Raw genomic sequence first — 20895 nt, forward strand, 5'->3', positions numbered from 1 at the left:
TTAATGATTTCATTAAAGTTGAGGAAAAAAACTGGACTAAAACACATTTCATTTCGACATGATGATTTCCTTCCTTCTGAATAATGTATGCTGCACGCCCAGCCTTTGCTGCCGTGGATAAATGCGAGTGTCAGCGTCATTTAAAATACGCCTGGTCTCCTATGTCCAAACAACGGGCTTTTAATAAAGCCGAGAACTTCTTGACAGCCAGGATCACCATCACAAAACAACATGCCCTTTCTTGAACAGGGAAGGAACTATACAAGACACAAAAATGAAAGAAAACCAAAGCTGCTTAATAACTTCAAATCAATTGTAGACAGTCTTACCTTTGAGGTGTAATTGGGAATCAGGAAGTGACCGAAGAAATTCCACATAATAAGAGAGAAAAACAGACAAAAAGAGACTGTCACTCAAAAACATCTAAGCACAAGACATACAGTAACAGCACTGTGACACCCATGAACAGACATGCAAGGACTAAATATAAATAGATAGTACTTTTATAATAAAATATATGCATATAAACATATTGCTGTTATTATGACTGTTATTCCTTTCCTTCCTTTTAGATCGCAATATGTTCGTCTTAAAGCTTGTGTCAAAGGGAAAATGCCAAATAAATGTCCAATTCTCAATCTGTTGGTGGACTGTCCCAGAAACACATAGCTCAGAATCATGAAATACCCCTAAATACTGCTTGTTAACAGAATTATAGTTCAATTTAAAGAAAGGATAAAACACCAGATTTTTGCCCAGAGTTATTTGTAAAAAATCTTAATGCTGTTTGAAGAGCTGCTGAGTAAAAGTACAGTAGGTATAGTCATGTACTAATACTTTAGTTAAACCTTCCTTTCTTAAAAACTTACATTTTGCTGCAGACATTGGATCAAAATCTGATTTACTTATTGCATATGTCTGTGTAGTATTAAAATCAATGCACATGTAGATGTCATTCGACTCAGTTACCCATCATGATTCTTTTGAGTGGCAAATTGATGCCAAAATTGTCTTTTCTCTAAACGTATATTTGTTTGCATTCAAAGCGGTATAAGGTTGCCATTCCTCTATGATCCTGCAAGGTGGTACACTCTAAACTATTCTCACAGCACAGCATCATGTGTTTAATACCAAATGGGGACATTTATAAAATCGTGATACTTATAGAATAGCACTACAAGTTAAATCTGTGCATGGGTATCATGATAAGGTTGTATTGGGAGGTCCTTGGTGATTTTCCTCTTTATTATTCCCTGTGCATCTCAACAGCAGGCACATTTTCAATTCTTCAACATGGAGCAAAACCATTTGTGTCTCATATGTCTCATACAGTATCTTAAATGTTGATACAAATAACTAAGAAATTAAGTTAACATAAGTAAGATAACGTAAAAATAAATAAGTAAATAAATACCTGTAAATAATTTTTTTTAAACAAAAATGGACATGGTTTTCTTTCTTCTTCTTCTTCTTCTTCTTCTTTTAAAGCAATTCACACCCCAGTAGATTAATTTCACTTTGGAACACTTGATCTCTCATAAATATTTATGGTCTCAAACCACTGAAGCCTATACAGTGTCTTTGCATCTAATCTACATAGTGCATAATTGAATAGTATTTTGCACAACATCTCCCTAGCGAGACAAATAAAATCACTTTAGCTCGGTGCTGTCCTAATTGAGCCGCTCGACTCCCGAGGAGGATCATTACTGACGTGGAGAAGCAGACAGTGAGATGGAGACAGAGATCAAGATTGTTTTCCACAGTTTATCAATATGGAACGCTAAGACCAAGATTATATTCAGGACCTAGACTGACAGTAACTTGACCTTTCTTGCATTGCGGTGCATGTTCCTGGGTCTGTTGTGCAGGATCACAAAGCCAATAAAATCGTGTGAACTTTTAATCAAAACCCAGAGACATCATGTTGCTTCTGAATGTTGTCTTATTTTCAACTAAAAGGGAGCGGCATGTCCCAAAGTGATTAATTCTTAAAAAACAGCAATTTCCCAACATTTACAATTTCCTTTTTATTTACGAATACACATTTTTATTCATTTAGTTATACTAAACAGGGTGATTCTCCCCTTTTAAAAATCTCCCCTTCTCAATTCTCTTGAAAACACAGATGTTACCAGGAAAGAGTGAAAAAATACAGCGTTAACAAGGAGACTGTTACAAAGTGCTGACACTGGAGACTCCTTCTATGTAATTCTCGTTTTTATTCAGTTTTCCAATATATAGCAAAAATATGCATGCAACACATACAAAATTAAAAATTTCAAACACATATCCTGACAACCAATCAGGGCATACAGGCTACTAAGGTTTCCAGAACTCATTTTCTCACTTCACAGGTTTGGCAAGCGTGCCTTTATTTTACTAATGGTAATAATGCTCCTTTTAAAATAGCATTTGGTGGAAAAGAAGGGATGACGTTACTGTCCCTGTCTGAAACACATGCAATCAAATCTACCAGGTATGCTGGATATTATTTTACATTATTATCTGGTTATATCATGGAAGGGAAGCAATCTGAAACATGAGAAACAACTCACAGAGCTATTTTTAGATGAGGATTTCAATACAATGAGGCGGCAATGAAAGCAGCGTGTTATATTCAAAGGACCAAAACAGAAAAAAAGGGGAGAACTTTGAGCAATAGATTATTCTCAATGTAAAGATTGTTTCCACAAGTTTAGGTCTTTAATCATTAAGAAGGTAAGGGTGACATTTGGATGAACTACTGTATGTCCAGGAAGCTTTGCCCTCCACAATCTAGAAAATGAAATGCAACTTTCCAATGGTTTTCTCAACTGCTCAATATGTGTGCTGAGGCCACAACCTAAACAGTTTTTGTCCTCCAATCACATACGAGGGTAAGTCAAATTTTTTTTGCACTCTAGTTATATTTAACCTTCTTTTGGCCGCACTGTCTGATCAGCGTTTTCCAATCAAGGATACCATCTTCCCAGTCCCTGCTGTGCAGGTGTGGACGCGTTGCATCAGCTCATTTGCTTGCTGCGGTGTGAGGAAAAATGGAATACCCCACTAGTGATTTACATGAAAAAAAAACAGCGTGCGGTGATTAGTTTTTTGGGGGGTCTAATGATGTACCTGGTGCTGAAATAACTACTGAAACAGCTTAAGTAGAAGCGTTTGAATATTTGCAAACAAAATGGATCAATACACTAAAGAAGGTGATAGCTCCTTAAAGAGAATCATTGCTGGTGACGAGACATGGATTCATCCTACCAGCCGGAGAGTAAACGGCAGTGTATGGAATGGAAACATCCTCAATCGCGACCAAGGAAAAGTTTAAAAATCAACCATCAGCTGGGAAAATGCAGTTCTGCACACTTATGAAAGCTTTTTTATAAAAAAGCAAGGAGCTTATGTTAAAAAATAATGTTTTTTTTATGTAATCTCCTATAAAAGTTAAAATAAATTCTACAGTGTTATTTTATTAACTTAAAATCACACTTGATTTTGGAAAAAGTCTGCTAATTACGTCTGCTATAAACAACCATTTCATTTTTTTGGTTTAAAAAAAAAAAGTTAAAATGCAGCTTGCCACTTTAAACCAACAGCTTTAACTCTGGCTGTTGCAAAGTGCTGACACTGACTTCACCAAAGGAGGATGTACTGAATTAGGGTTAGGGATTTGCAAACGAGAGCTCTGACAAGTCTGGAAAGCCACGCCCTCTTGCTCTTTCTATGCCAGCATGAGACTCTGTGTATTTCCTGCTCTCACTTCTCTGGGTTGCACCGAGCGAACACGATGGCATCGAGTTTCCACCAGACAAATTAATCTTGCAGTGCAAACTGTACTGGTTGCACTTGGTGTATCCTAAGCCTGATGAGAGAGACAGAGTGCGGGTTATATTATCACAGCTTACCGGCAGAACACATCAAGGTGTTGAAACCCTGTTCTCGCAAGGACAACCAAGCCTGGACAACACAGCAGTTTTCTAGCCTCCGGAGAAGTAGTTTTCACTGCACAGGTACGAAAACTCTCTTCAAATTCTTTTTGGGTGGAGCTTTAACGTGCATGTTGGTCGGACTTAGTCGGTCAAACACAGGCTACAACAACGAGAGGACGACTGGAGACAGAGAGGGAGTGAAGTCTCAAACCATGTCCAAGCACAGGACAGATGAGATGAGCTCCTCAGCTAAGCCCAAACACAAGAAAGACAAAGCAGCCTCTCAAGCCAAGCCAAAGCTCAAGGTCAACGAGGGTATCCAATCCAGTCCTACTCCAGACTCTGGGCAGGACATCACTGTACCACCTCCTAACCTAATGGATGAGGTCATTACACCACCTCCTGACTTTGCAGACAACAGCGGCAGTCCACTTTCTGACTACATGGATGATGTCTTCACAATGACACCGGATGAATTCCTTGTCCCGCCACCTGATGAATTTGCAGACGCTGTCATCAGTCGGTCACATCCTGCTAAGAACCCCAAGCCATCTGACCCCTGTCCAAACAAACCCACTCGAGCACCTAGACTGCAGTCCTGATCAGATGGTGGGCTGGTTTCCAGAGTCTGCCTGGCTGTCCTGTGCCTGCCTCCTGCCTTTTGTAGAGTGCTGTTTCCCTTCTCCACTTTGCAAAGAACGTCGCTCCACCACCACGCACGCACTCTTGCACTCTTAAGGATATTGGTCCACGACCTGCTCTGCATATGATGTGACTCTACCTCGCAATTCCACTGAGGACAGCACTCACTTAGGACAACGCCAGGTGCTTGGCCCCAGGTCCCCAGCTTCATTAGCTGCTCCTAAATAAGGATTTACTTCATAAGTTCCTCCTCACAGCATAAGCTACAGTGTTTAGCGCATGCTGCATATATAATGCTGCTGTCATGATTTAAGGTCATGTTTATATACTCATATACACATTTTTTGGATTAGGTGTTGCCTCTACCCAAATTGCCATGGGTTTAGCTGCCTAATGTCTTATGATTGCTGAATGGTTTGTATTTAATCTTGATTAGGATGTCTAAGCCTACGTAGATTCATTGTGAAGTCTCTTCCAGAGTAATGTCTATTTCTACGCCTTCATTTATGCTCTTCAGTTTTCCTCATTCATATTTATGCACTCTTCCTTGTTTTGTGCCAGACCTGTTATATTTCATGAATAAATAAAAATAAAAATAAAAATTGCCATGACTTGTGAACTAAAGATTTAATGATTATGTTTGGCCAGCATTGTAAGTTTTTTGCATAAAAGTTATATGACTTATATTTATAAAAAATTTATGAATGTGCTTAATTTTAATGGGATCTAAATGTATTTTTTTTATTGTAATGTATAATTTTTTTTTAACAGTTTTCCATATTATGTCAGTTCCTAATCATTTGATTAACTACAGCGTGTCATTTTTACATAGGGGGACATTAACACCTTTTTCTTTTTAAAAATATAACTTTATTTATGCACACTTACGATTAAATTGTGATAACACAGCTGATGATATTCATGTAACTGTACTTGTGACAGCCACTGTATTGACTTCCTGTATCATAATCAGATTCACTGGACTGTAGTCTAACACTGTCCTTTTGCAGCATCCCTATAGTAAGATCTACAGGAATATGCAGACTCTTACAGTGCGTCGTAAGGCCGGTTTTATGTAATGAATGTAATCCATGCACTTATTATGACAAGTCTTCAGCTTTCACGTGCCTTTATGTTGTGCCGGCCTATTTCTCCTAAGCTCTGTATGGAAGTATATCAGGGCCAAAATTCCTCAAAGCAAAATAGCAGGTTGAATTACAACTGAAAAAAAACTTGCTGCAATAAAATTGTTTAAATTTTTCTGCATTGCAATTTTATCTTAATTGAAAAAAATCCTTAGAGCATTTACAATGTTTGAAATTTTTGCCACTGCAATTTATTGTGGTTGTATATTTCAAGTGAAAATGTAATTCAAGTATTTAAAATTCAATGCAAAAATATTCAAGTTACTAAATTGCAGTTCAAAAATGTTTTCAAGTGTTAAAAATACAATCTTCATTATTTTTTAATCTTAAAAATTCAGGTCGACAAAATTCAGGTGGCTAAAATTCAGGTCTTCACATCCGGGATATCACAGGAAGAGCAGTGGAGAGCCGATTGCGGCTGTCCGTGCTGCAGTGTACTTTAAAGTGTGCTTCCTGCTCCCTGTGCAGTCTACTTCTCAGAAACTACTTACTGATCGGAACGCAGCACTCTTAACTAACAGGCTGGGTTGCCAGTTGCACAATAAAACGGTTAAAATGACCCCTCTGCTCGGTAATGCACAGTCACATTCAGTAACAAGAGGGGATTAATTTCCTTAGCAGCAGCAACAACATACATGCTGTTTACACTTTTTATATTGCTTATAAATAAAGGTGACAATACAAACTTTGTAATTAAGAAAAACGTAAAGTGTGGATAGTACGGTTTAATGTCAGTCTGATTAAAATAAAATTATTTCATGCAACGCAATTAAAACATTTCAGTTTCAGTTTTATATTTAGTATGAAGTCATAAGTCTTGGAACAATTAATACCTGTCGCACTGTGACCTTGTCACATATGAAATTGTACATCAGTGGCTGCACTGCAATTAACCTCATTTCTCTTTTTTTTTATTGTAATTTCTATTTTTTTACTTATATCCTTTTTACATATCTTATATATATAATCTTTATAAAAGGATTTTTTTCAATTCAGATAAAATTGAAATGCAGAAAAATTCAAACATTTATATTGCAGCAAGTTTTTTTCAGTTCATGTAATTCAACCTGCTATTTTGCTTTGAGGAATTTTGGCACTAATATACTTCCATAGCTCTGCCTTTAGTGCTTCATTGCTAATCCAATGCTAATGATTTTAGAGCAAATCGGACACATGATAAGCCCCGATTTTTAAACCCATAGAGATCTGTATCAAAAATCTATAAAGTAAAATTTGCGCATTAGTCATTACTCCAATCACAGTATTACAGTGGTGGCCAAAAGTATGAACACAACATATGCTATGTATTATGGTTCTCTCTGTGCGCAAAATAGGTGATGTCAATAATTACTTCTCGCATATCTGGCTAAAGAAATGTGCTAATGATTATCAGCTGGTTTAGCTAATGGATAGAACAAATATGTGTCAGGACTTTTACGGTATGAAGCAGGGCGTTCATCTCTGCAGCTAAAGTTGGCAAAAAATTAGGGAATTCCCAAATGAATTATGAACTTCAATGGCAGGTAATGATTTCATACTAAAAATTGATTGCTTCATAGCAATTTCATTGCACAAAATAAATTATTCCTATTATATTGATCGCTATTATTAAAAAAAAACATAGAACGTCATTGTAACATTTTAAAGCCTTAGCCAGACTACATTAATTACTTTCCAGGCCACATGTTAAGGCTTACCCTAATTTCTAACTTCACTAAGAAAGTAATTAAGCACAATTTAAGAACGAAGCTCTTTATTACTATTAACTCAAAGTCACCAAATTGTTTATACATGATTTATAAATGGTGAGGTACCAGGTTATCACATATATAATATATAAACAGAAGTGAAATGGAGAAAAAAAAAAAAAAAACTTATTTTATATCATGCTCCACTACTGGACTATGCATGCTACTTAACTTTAGAGATGGGGGAAAATAAAGCTGTAAATGACATCATTCCACCAGTAAAAATTCTGTTTCTTCAATTTGTGCTGTTTAAGTCCAAAGTCCATTACGTCCAAAGTGAATCACCAAACTATGTGGTCTACATTGATTTAAGCCAGCAAAGGAAAAAAACAACAACTGAGGGATACACCTTAACACTAGATGTTGTGATAGACACAGATGCAAACACACACATACACACGCACACACACACACACGCACTCACTAGCAGAGTGCAGCCAAGCATCAGGAGTCTGTCCACAGGGTTCAACAAGGCTGGACCAATCTCCCACCATGTCATGGAGCACCAGCTACACAAAATTAAGGTTTTTCTATAACAGATGTTCCACACTGAGCCTAAGGAATATATATTGGAAGAAATGAGGCTAGAGAGGGGACAGTCATGCACACTGTAAATGTGCACCAATTCTCTGCAGCAACCTAAAACTCTAAATTAATAACAGAATTAACATTTAAGCCCCATTCACAGTACAGCATTACAGTGTTTGCACTTTTTCGAGGAAAAGTGAAAAGAGACGTCTATGTAAATTGGGTGGTTCCTGGACAAAATAGGGAGATGAGGTGTTTCTGAGGAAGTGGAGCGGTACTCGATCACCTGAATGCCATCTCTCCCATCGTCTTTGATTGCACATTCTGCTCCACATGGCACAGTAACTGAGACTCCCTCACTCTGCTTTTCTGTGGCTAACCTCATTATCCTTGTCTTGGAGGACTATATAGTAGAGCAGAATGTCCTTTACGACTCGGTAACCTATTTTCTTTTCTCAGTCCCAGCCATCATGAGGACTAGCTGGAAACAAAGTAATTGAGAACCGAAATTGAATGGAATAAAGTGAATCTGTCTGGTTTCATTCCCTCTGCATGGATTGGGTTTGGGAAACCCCTTTGTTTATGGAGCTACTAATTATTACCTTTATTACCAGTGCTTTTTTTGGATGTAGCTTCATAAATACACAAGTGCTTCTAGATGAACACCCATGAGAGCTTGTTTCATGATTGTCAAACAACATGACAGAGTTAAGCACTATTGCCATCTTCCTGTCTTGATTGCTTTGATAGTTAGTGTTTCTCCCATTCATGGATCCAGGGATTGAGGTTTGGGCTCAAGGTTGGGGAACACATGAGTGTATTGTATTGCACTTGAATGCTTTTGGAAGATGGAAACTGGAAACCCTGACAAAACTCATGTTGCTACAGGGAGACCTGTGAGACCAGAGCTCAAAATCAATAAGAATGTTCCTCGAGCTCAGTTCAGGTCATGCTTCAAGCTTTTCTCCAGCAGCTTGTATAGTAAATGAAGACATGTTTGGGGCAGCCTGTCTAATGAATAACTTCCTCTTTAAACGAAACATCTGTTGGTGGATGAAATGAAGAGCGGCTTGTGCGAGTCATCTCTACCAGATGGCATCAGAATACCAGAATAAAAGGAAAGCTCCCTTGAGACCTGCTAAAGCCACTCATTACTGAAAGCAGTTAAAAATTTCTGCACATGCTTCGTCTGGCTTTGGTTCAGCTGTCTGTTATTTTTTTTGCCAATGGACCACACTAACTGACAGATACCTACACATCATGAGCATGGAGAAAAATGAGGTGGAGAAGAAAGGCAATGATTCTGAAATTCTTTTTTGCTTTTTTTTTTTTGCGGCATGTAAGGACATTGTTCAGTCTGTTCTGTACTGCGCTCAGACAATAAAAATCAGTGTGACAGACCCTCAGTGCGCTTGGCTGGGGTAAACTCAGCAGGGTGGAGAAACTACAATGGAATCAATAGACATGAATCCAAGGCTAAGGAAAAAAAAAAAAGTTCAGTCCCAGCACGCTAATGTTTGAAAAATGGATAATCAAAAAGCAGCTGAAGTCTCTGCTGAATCCCAGAAGGTGATGTCTGTACAGACTGCACAATACATCATAAGGAGAAGTACTACAACAGCAGCATTCCTGTTAGTGTTACTTAATTGCTTGTACTGACAGGTAACATCATAAAGACAGAACCAACTGAATGTTTTGGGGCAACACAAGCCGCCAGAAAAGCTTCAATGCATCGAACTTTCTTATAGTCCCTGTAACTGTCCTGAAGAAATACTGTATTCTCTTTACTGGGTTATCTCTCTTGGAAGCTGTTAGTGGATTTTTTTTTTTTTTTTGCTGATAGATTACATCCTCTACTGACATTCTAGTTTACTTGAAGAACAATTGTCTAGCACCACTGACAGTTTACCGTGGCTAGTTTAATGTGTTTCGGGGCTGCTTATCTTAAAGCCTGAATACTCCATGGATAAAAGTACGTAAAGTGAGTTGTATCACTGCAACTAGACCCATTCATGCAGCAATATACTGGCAATATATAATGCCTGGCCAAAAAAAGCACACATTTTTATCCCAGTGTATATGCCACAAATTCACTTTGCCATTTTATCAACAATCTTTTACAGCATTATTACATTTATTTCCATTCGCAAGCTGTATTAATGTTTACTTTTTACTGATGATGGGTGAGTCCAATCACTCCATGCATTCTTCTCTGGTGATAACATGAAGAAACATATTCCTTATAAAGCACTGTTTCATAAACTGAGCTCAATGAATCATGGCATTGTCATCCAATAATATCCTTATCCATCAGGGAGGGGGGAAAACCGACTGATGTTATAAACTGTCATTCAGTAGATTCAGGTCATCAGCTGACTTCATTTTATTGCCACATAACGTTGTTGAGCCTAGACCTGACCAACTGAAGCAACCACAGATAACAGATAAAAATGCGGCAAATCTCAGCAATTCATAGTTTAAATAAAATTACATTATGCAAAACAGTTTCTTTGTGTTGAATTTTTATTTATGCATTTTCAGATACAAATTGCTATATTGTGATGTATATCGTTATCGAGGTAGAAAATTGCTTCTACCGTAATAGAAGATTTTGGTTATATCGCCCACCCCTACATCCAGGTATTAATATTATTATTATATTATATTATATTATATTATATTATATTATATTATATTATATTATATTATACTGTATATAATTATATATTATATTATTATTAATATGCAATCTACTTAGGTGTTTTCTTTGTCGTGACCATGAACCACGATTGTTTGAGAAATGATAAGTGACTCTGCATCCGTTACAGTTAAAACAGTTAAAATATTTGTTCCTGACTGAGTAATTTTTTTTTTGTTTGGACAGGCAGAGGAATAAAATGTTGATAGAGGGTTAATTCCAATGGCTGACATTTTCTCACTTTTCATATTATTTCCTTTTTTTCATATTGTTCATATTGTTTAATTTTTCCATATTGTTCTCAACTTTAAAAATTGTTGTTTTTATTTTAATTTTACAAACAGAATTTTCATTTTTCATCCGCATTTTCAATTTTCTGATTTTTTATTTATTTATTTTTTTCAACTAAAGGGACCAGTAGTCTTTACACTGCCGGAAATCTTACATGCACTTCTGCTGAAAAAAATCTGTCAGCCATAGGAACACAAAGTGGTGATCTGAAATCCACAACCACTAAATATGAGTAACTTTCTACTTGCCATCCTTTGCAGCTTTAAGTCACTCAGTTAAGTGTCTGGCTCTGAATATTGCCTGGATGTGTGCACTCAACCAAAATTTCCAACCATTATAACTGATGTTTTTTCCAAAGATCTGAATATAGTTTTCACTGTTGCTATTGACACACAGCCAGTTGAGCAGTCCTCCTAACCGAAGCTCCTGCCATCCGTGTGCTATAATATATACTCTTTTAAAGTCACATAAATCTTACCATCTTAAAACAAAATGTGCCTGGTTTGCATTTTTTATAAACATCACATAGCATGGCATGATGTCACCTGCATAATTCCATTACATATTGCATGCAATTGGTAAACATCAGCATGGAAATAATGTTGACATACACACAGGCACTGAACACTTTATTAGAAACACTATACTATTCCCTTTGCTCACAAAACAGCCTGGATCCTTTGTTTTATAGATTCCATAAGATGTTTAAAACAATTCTTTAAGATTCTGGTCAATATCAATCTAGATGTAGCCGTTGAAAAAGAAGCAAATGCCGATGCTGAGGTGCACATGGTCTTCACCCACTTACAGTAGCTTTGCTTATCCTGTGATCCTGTGACTAAAGCCTCATCTTTCTGTTCCACTGACATTCCGATGTTTGATGTAAACATTACCTGAAGCTTCTGATGCCATACTGTATCTGCATGATTTTATGTGCAGTACTACAGCCACAAGATTGGCTGATTAGATAAGCGCATAAATGAGTAGGTGTATAACGCATGCTGGTTTACAATAAGACTGACTATTCTGAAAATAGAATTCGACATATAAAATGTTCACCTTAAAGATGGCACTGAGTAACATAATAGACCACTCTGTCTTTGTATAAAAGCCTGCCACTGAAGTCAGATTCGACGTTGCAAGATGTCAATCATCCTCCTGCCTGAGAGGTAAATGTAAACAGAGATGCATTTTAATTACAGTGGTGTGAAAAACTATTTGCCCCCTTCATGATTTCTTATTCTTTTGCATGTTTGTCAGACTTAAATGTTTCTGTTTATTAAAAACCGTTAACTATTAGTCAAAGATAACATAATTGAACACAAAATGCAGTTTTTAAATGATGGTTTTTATTATTTAGGGAGAAAAAAAATCCAAACCTACATGGCCCTGTGTGAAAAAGTGATTGCCCCCCATGTTAAAAAATAACTGTGGTTTATCACACCTGAGTTCAATTTCTGTAGTCACCCCCAGGCCTGATTACTGCCACACCTGTTTCAATCAAGAAATCACTTAAATAGGAGCTACCTGACACAGAGAAGTAGACCAAAAGCACCTCCAAAGCTAGACATCATGCCAAGATCCAAAGAAATTCAGGAACAAATGAGAACAAAAGTAATTGAGATCTATCAGTCTGGTAAAGGTTATAAAGCCATTTCTAAAGCTTTGGGACTCCAGCAACCACAGTGAGAGCCATTATCCACAAATGGCAAAAACATGGAACAGTGGTGAACCTTCCCAGGAGTGGCCGGCCGACCAAAATTACCCCAAGAGCGCAGAGACAACTCATCCGAGAGGCCACAAAAGACCCCAGGACAACATCTAAAGAACTGCAGCCCTCACTTGCCTCAATTAAGGTCAGTGTTCACGACTTCACCATAAGAAAGAGACTGGGCAAAAACGGCCTGCATGGCAGATTTCCAAGGCGCAAACCACTTTTAAGCAAAAAGAACATGAAGGCTCGTCTCAATTTTGCTAAAAAACATCCCAATGATTGCCAAGACTTTTGGGAAAATACCTTGTGGACCGACGAGACAAAAGTTTTTGAAAGGTGCGTGTCCCGTTTTTATCTGGCGTAAAAGTAACACAGCATTTCAGAAAAAGAACATCATACCAACAGTAAAATATGGTGGTGGTAGTGTGATGGTCTGGGGTTGTTTTGCCGCTTCAGGACCTGGAAGGCTTGCTCTGATAGATGGAACCATGAATTCTACTGTCTACCAAAAAATCCTGATGGAGAATGTCCGGCCATCTGTTCGTCAACTCAAGCTGAAGCGATCTTGGGTGCTGCAGCAGGACAATGACCCAAAACACACCAGCAAATCCACCTCTGAATGGCTGAAAACAAAATGAAGACTTTGGAGTGGCCTAGTCAAAGTCCTGAGCCTTATCCAGAGCGACTTACATTTTTATCTCATTACACATCTGAGCAGTTGAGGGTTAAGGGCCTTCTCAGGGGCCCAACAGTAGCAACTTGGTGGTTGTGGGGTTTGAACCTGGGATCTTCCGAACCGTAGTCCAATGCCTTAACCACTGAGCTACCCCTGGCCTTCATGCTAGAAAACCCTCAAATAAAGCTGAATTACAACAATTCTGCAAAGATGAGTGGGCCAAAATTCCTCCAGAGCGCTGTAAAAACTCGTTGCAAGTTATTGCAAACGCTTGATTGCATTTATTGCTGCTAAGGGTGGCCCAACCAGTTATTAGGTTCAGGGGGCAATTACTTTTTCACACAGGGCCATGTAGGTTTGGATTTTTTTTTCTTTTGCATTTTGTGTTTACTTGTGTTATCTTTGACTAATAGTTATATGTGTTTGATGATCAGAAACATTTTGTGTGACAAACATGCAAAAGAATAAGAAATCAGGAAGGGGGCAAATAGTTTTTCACACCACTGTATACTGGTACATGATTATCCATATACAATCCCCACTTAAAATGTTAATACTTAAGACCATGTAGAGGGAAAATAACCACAAAAATCTGAACCTCTGTTTAAAAAAAATAAATAAATAACACACCAAAATTTATATCTATATTCTATATTATATGAATACACTCACTGGCCATTTCATTAGGTACACCAGACTAGTACTGGATTAGACCCCATTCCTTCTTTTCTTCTGCAGATTTGTCGGCTGCACATCTCAAAGGTGCTCTCCTGGACTGAATCTGGTGTATATGGAGGCCATTTGAGTAACCATGATCAAGGAACCAGTTTGAGATTTTTAGCTCTGTGACATGGTATGCTTTTCTATGGTTATACTGTACAAGTACAGACACGGTATGCAACAATATTCGGCTAAGCTGTGGCATGTAAACCATGCTCAATTGGTACACAAGGGCCCAAATGGTGTCAAAAAAAATCTCTCTCATACCATTACACCAGCAGCAGCCTGAACCATTGCTACAGGACAGGATGGATCTTGGCTTTCATGACATATTCTGATCCTATCATCTGAATGTCAGCAGAAATTGAGACTCATCAAACCTGGCAACATTTTTCCAATTGTTCGGTAATCACGTGCAAATTGTAGCCTCGGTTGCTTGGTCTTAGTTGGCAGGAGCTATACCTGGTGCGGTCTTCTGCCTCTGTAGCCCATCTGCTTTAAGCTTCCATGTGTTGTGTGTTCAAAGATGCACTTTGGCATACCTCTGTGGTGTAACAAGGTGTTATTTGAGTTACTGTTGTCTTTCTATCAGCATGACACAGTCTGGCTATTCTTTTCCGACCTCTGGCATGAGCAGGGCATTTCTGCCTAGAGAACTGGATATTTTCTTATTTGCAGACCATTCTTCGTAAACCCTAGAGATGGTTGTGCGTGATAATCCCAGCAGATCAGCAGTTTCAGAGATACTTAGAACAGCCTGCTCCGGCACCAACAACCACGACACGCTCAAAGTCATTCAAATCATTTTTCTTTTCTTGAACTCTTGATCATGTCTACCATTCTGATCATGTCTACCTACCCAAATGCACAGAGTTGCCGCCATGTGACTGGCTGATAAAACATTTGCTTTAACAAGCAGTGGAAGGTGAATGAAAATGCTCATGTTTTAAAATCACTAACCAACATGCCTGTAAACCTGCACTTGAGATGCATGGTGGATATTTAGAGCATGCAAGTCATGCTTTGAAGCTTGTTATCAGCTCGCTCAGTCATCACACACACACACACTCGCACACAGATACACAGACACTTCAGGCACAGTGAGAAACAAGGCTCAGTAACAGCCGAGAGTCTACTCAGTCTTCTTAAACACATCAGAAAGGCGATAAACGGCCTCGTCCACGATTCTGTTTACTGTTGCTAGTCCCTTTTATACTTTACAGCAAAAGTTCTACAACGACATTAAGGATCCACATCAGTCAGTGGAAATTTGAGATATCGGAATGGATATGGTGATTTACTAATGAAACGTAAATCATTAAGGCGACTTCAGCTCGAATCTCTGATGAGAACATATCATCTAATGATAGCACTGACGGTTGTAAGTAATTACATAACTGCCTCAACAGATCAACATGCAACGGTGACAACAACATAGGTCTTTTGTTCTTTTTAATTTTGCTAAATAAATCTGCGTGTTGCTTCAGGGTTCATGTGACAGATGATTCTGTTCCTATTTTATATTAAGAAAGCTGGAGAAAAGCTTGGCAACTCTTTCTCCTGCACAGACTCTACAATCATGATTTGCTAGGGTTGATAAAGTAGGGCATATTGGATCTACAAACCGCCTCTTTAAATTATTAAATGGAATGTTGAATTCGTCTGCCAGTGGGTACAGGCTCATATTAATAAAAAAAAAAAAAAAAAAAAGATGTCTTGGTGTAGAAAACTATACTCATGCTGTTTTATAATGATAATTAAACTAAAGAAATGAAATGGAAGAAATTAATCATTTTTTTATTTGATATTTTATTTAACAGTGAGATATAAATTATTTTGGTATCTGTATTGTGGAGTTTTATATTTTAATAAAAAAAACAAAAGGCTTTAATGGAGTGTTACAATTAAACCATCATTGTGATTGGTTGTAATCATTGTGGTAATTAATACTGCTACTTTATTAAATTTTAAACCTTAGATCATATGCTTCATCTTAAAGTACTGCATAACATTTTTTAAATGCACCAACTAATTGTAAAGATAACATTCCAAGTATAGATTTGTCAAAAAAAGGTCATCGTGGGATTTAAGGAATATAACCTGTCAATGCCTTTTCCGGTAAACTGAGTACATAATCAATAGAGATGGAGCGGTCGATTCAGTTATATATAGTGATTCTTTGTGCGTCAAATTCATCTATTGACACACTGACACCAAAATGAATTTTTAAAAACTATATATATATATATATATATATACACATACACACACACAGTTCCTTTATAATCCTACAGCATAATACTATAATACCCACAGCCATGCAGCACAGTGTGAAGTGTGGTGGAAGCGAATTATTTGCGCTTTATTTACAATTGTAGCAAAATCTAAAAATGATCATTATTTCATATTGCCATATCTATAAAATCTTGATACCAAAAAAAATTGCAATACAGATATTGAAATAGGCACCTAGGTATCGTGATATTGTATGGGCTGGTTCCTGGTGATTCCCTAATAATTTCTATTTCTTCTTTTGTACTTTTTTTTCTTTAAATAGTTGAGGTCTTTTATCTGGAAAGTTGTGCCATAATAACTGACTTTTAATTTTAAAAAATCCAATTGTTTCTTTTGGACAATCATATATCCAGGGGTTCATCTCATAGCTTAGAAAATGTTAGTGTACCATATTACTCATGGATGAGTCAGGGAACCTAATGTGTCTAAAATGAGTGTCAGGTTCATTCTCTCTAAAAATCATCTCCTGTAATGAGTAAATGGATTGTGAATCGACTTAAAAAGCAATTACTGGCATAAAGATGGGCGGCAGAACAGAATTTTTCAGTTTGTTCTCAATATAACCTTGATGCATTTGCTTAGTAGAGCCAAGCAGGGTCTTGGACACACTATGAAGCAGCACACAGGTGAAACTAAAGATGTTTTTATGTCTATAAAACCATCCCTTAGGAGGCAGTGCTGATCAAATTGAGCTGCCATGACAGAGTTGGTGCTGTTTGCATACAAAACATATGCAAACACAAGCAGAGGACTCGTTTGCCCATGAACTGGCTTCTAGGCTCGTCTATGATTGCTTTCATTCCCATTCTCAGCACAAAGGAGGTCATGACTGAAATAACTTCTCAGGAGGGGGTTGTGTATATGTTTACATGCTTAGACACAATTTAGACTATCCATTCACAATCAGGCCCCTGAAGTCCTACTGCACTGTATGCACTGTACTGGACATTTGTTTACATTTTCTTGCTCTACCACACCTATTTTAGACCGTTTCAAGTTAGGCATAAAAAGAAAAAGCAGAAAAACCATGAATATGCAAACACAAGTAGATTTCAGGAGCAGAAGTAAGAGGGAAAATTATACTTAAATGTAAATTCTACAGTACAGTTGCTAAAGGAAATATAGAAGTATAAGGTAAATTGTGTACCAAAAAACAAACAATTAGCAAATCATCGTATATGTTGACTTATATTAACAGTTTGGTAATATCTTTAAAAATTGATAAATGTTGTGACGTGCATATCTTAATACTACCCTTGTTCCTGGAATACTGCATGTCCTTCACATTTATTTAAATGCAAAGATTACCGACCCTGGTTCTGAAGTACCCCATGTCTATCCCATTCACTCTAATGAACAGGTTCCTAGCCTTGGTATTGGAGTACATCATGTCATTTCCATTCATTCTAATGAACAGGTTCTTAACTCTGGTCTTGGAGTACCCTATGTTCTTCACATTCACTTAAAAGCACGGGTTCCCAACCTCAGTCTTAAAATGCCCCATGTCCTTCCCATTTATTTTATTAAACATTTTTCTAACCCTGGTCTTGGAGTACCCCATATACATCACATTTAAATGCACGGCCTCCCAAACCCAGTCCTGGAGTATCCCCTGTCCTTTACATTCATTTTAATGCATAGTTCACAATGGTATACTTGGAGTACCTTATTTACTTTATATTTTAAAGCACAGCTTCCTAACCCTGGTTCTGGAATACCCCACGTCTTTGTCATTTTAATGCACAGGTTCCTAACCCTGATCCAAGAATATATGTCATTTCCCTCAAATTTCAATGCACAGCTTCCTAACCTTGGTCGTGGAGTAAACCATGTCCTTTACATTTTTTTTTTTGAATGCACAGCTTTCTAACCTTGGTCTAGGAGTAAACCATGTCCTTCACATTCATTTAAAATGTATTCCTAACCTTGGCCCCCTGTCCTGCAGATTAAATTCTTCTCCTGCTCTATCACATCTACCTGAAGTTAGGAAGTACTTTAATTAGGTATCAGAGGATAACAGTCACAGGTGCTTGAATGGGGGGTGGCAGAGACCAGTGTTAGGGGGCTTATATTTATGACACTAAACTAAAACTATAAGCAGCTTGCAAAGGTGAGCCTAAAAATGTAAAATGAAAAGAAAAGAAATGTAGGTTAGTAATTAGGAGAGATCTTAAGAAAGGTCACGTGACTGGACGTGTCTAGAGAGGAACAATAATAAGGTAGGCTCTTTCTAACTGTTTGCTTTGTTTGTTTGTTTGTTTGTTTAGCGAATGTCGCTCTAGAAAGTTCGGTTGGAATCCGAACGCGAAAACAGGTAAAGAGCAGAAGTGCGCGTCTCACCGTCGGAGTCCCTGAAACGATGATGGCCAGGACATCCTGGATTTCTTCAGCCCGGGGCGACCGCCGGTGTCCACCGCGTACGTGCGCTCCATCTTCCTGGGATTGAGATATTTTTCGTTGTCCGAGAAGCCGCGCTGTCGCACCCGGTAGCACTTCCGCGCTCCGTGGCACTGCTGAGGCTGGAGCTGGAGCTGGAAGTGGAGCTGAGCCTGAGACTGAGGCTGAAGAGACAGCTGCTCCTGTTGTCTCCATAAATGTTTGGGAGCTTGAGTGTTCTCCCCGCTGCTCGGAGCGAGACACGGAGCCGTAACACCTCCACCGGCATCCATACTCGCACTCTTGGATATGTTTCCCAACACACACACACACACACAACGCGAAACTTATTCGATGTTACTAAACTGACTCGCTCACAAAGTTACAGCCTCTCAATGGCCATATATGGTCATTTGTGTAACGTAAGCCACTTAACAGCAAACATATCTGCTTTTTAAAATAACACCGGGCTATTCTTTATTCACTGCGTATTTAATTTTCCTTCGCAAGAGCAAACAAGAACAGCCATTTGCTCTCTTCAGAGTCATGTTTTAATCCAACTCCACGGTATTTACAGAAACACGTATATGTCTTTTTTTATGTTTCTGAAGTCCGTATAATCCTCTCGCGCTTCCAGCTCGTCTTAGAAGTGAATGCGAGCGCGCGCTTGCCTATAAACCTTCCGAGGCGCACCACAGGCCACGCCCACTTCAGCAGCGCTGCGTCCATTATAGCAGCTCCGTTTCAACACAAAGCACTCGGGCTCCGCCCACTAGGTGAGCTTACACACACATACACTCACCATTCATCCTATTGTCTCAAAGGACTCCTGTAACGCTGTTATCAAAGCAACAACATTCCTTACGCATGCCGGTGAATGATGTACAGAGTTCATTCTGGTTGTTGTTGTTGTTTTTTTTTGTTAGGTAAGGCATTGTACCTGTTTTAGAGTAACATACCTATCCACCTAACAGATAACACAGAATAACACGCAATGACAGCCAGATGGAGTGTATGTGTATACTCATGTATACTGGATACTCAATTATTGTCTATACTGCTTTATCCATAGTTGGGGGAAGGGGGGTGGGGAGCCTATCCCAGGAGACTTAGGACACGAGGTGCTAGACATGGTTCCAGTCCATCACAGGGCACACACACTTCCCAGCTCATTCAAACACTATGGAAAAATTGGGACCGCAAATTAGCAGAACATGCAAACTCCATGCACACCGAGCCAGAAATGAAACCTGGCCGGGAATCGAACCCATACCCTGGAGGGGCAAGGCGACAGTGCTAACCACTAAGCCACTGTACTGCCAGTGCATAGCAATATGCACACCTATATAGTTTTTTTACTGTAACAACCAAGAAAAACATTCAAACTATGGAGGTGTTAAAACTATGGAGGCTCCCTAATCATCAAGAGAAATCGTCCATGGTAGACATGGTAGATTGTATGACTGAAGTAGCAGACCCGAGGCAGGAATCAAACCAGACCCTGGTGGTGCAAGGTGACAGTGAGTCACGTGCCACCTGTGGGGGAAATACTGCCCTCATTTCAGAAGGATGCACTTAATATAAATCGTGCACCTAATATAAATATTATATTTAATATAAATACTGTATAATATTAATATAAATGTATCATTAATAATATAAATATAAAAAATATTCATATAAAAATAATTTATACAAAATATGAAGTAAAAATAATAAAAAGTAACCTGCACTTTATCGTTGATAAAAATCGTGGCTGAAGTAAGACGAGAAAGGAGAGGAGGAGGGAGGGGGCTACTGTGTGGGACAACTTTCACCCACTAATGTTAACTATACAAGTGACGCATATGCACTGAAACTGAGCATGGGAGTGGATCAAACACAATCCCACAGCGGAAGAGAGAGAAGAACCATTGGCTCAGTTGTGACCATGTGACGCTCAGCAGACAACGTGCATGCATACTACTCGTATTTAAAAAAAATGTCTTTGTCTTGCAAAACACTTGCAGACCAAGTTACCAAGTCTCCACTGTAAATAAAATGGTAATCCCTACTGCCCTCCACAGTCCCTAGTTGGACTACAAAGGTTCCTAGATGGATGGATACAGTGCAAGCAAGTTGTAAGACTGATGGATTACC

At 38.3% G+C, this 20895-nt stretch overlaps 1 protein-coding gene across 1 annotated transcript in view; it reads right to left on the reverse strand.

Moving 5' to 3' along the window:
• The window catches only part of LOC128530523 (cAMP-specific 3',5'-cyclic phosphodiesterase 4D-like), a 59016-nt gene extending 39789 nt beyond the window's left edge, over positions 1-19227 (reverse strand). The window contains exon 1 of the mRNA XM_053504517.1: positions 18721-19227. Within this exon, the coding sequence (XP_053360492.1) occupies positions 18721-19049 (329 nt within the window). The 5' untranslated portion in view covers positions 19050-19227. The remainder of the gene's footprint in view (positions 1-18720) is intronic.
• Between the last annotated feature and the right edge of the window lie 1668 nt (positions 19228-20895).

Source organism: Clarias gariepinus, chromosome 9 (genome assembly GCF_024256425.1).
Source record: "Clarias gariepinus isolate MV-2021 ecotype Netherlands chromosome 9, CGAR_prim_01v2, whole genome shotgun sequence".
In the NCBI taxonomy this organism is placed as follows: domain Eukaryota; kingdom Metazoa; phylum Chordata; class Actinopteri; order Siluriformes; family Clariidae; genus Clarias; species Clarias gariepinus.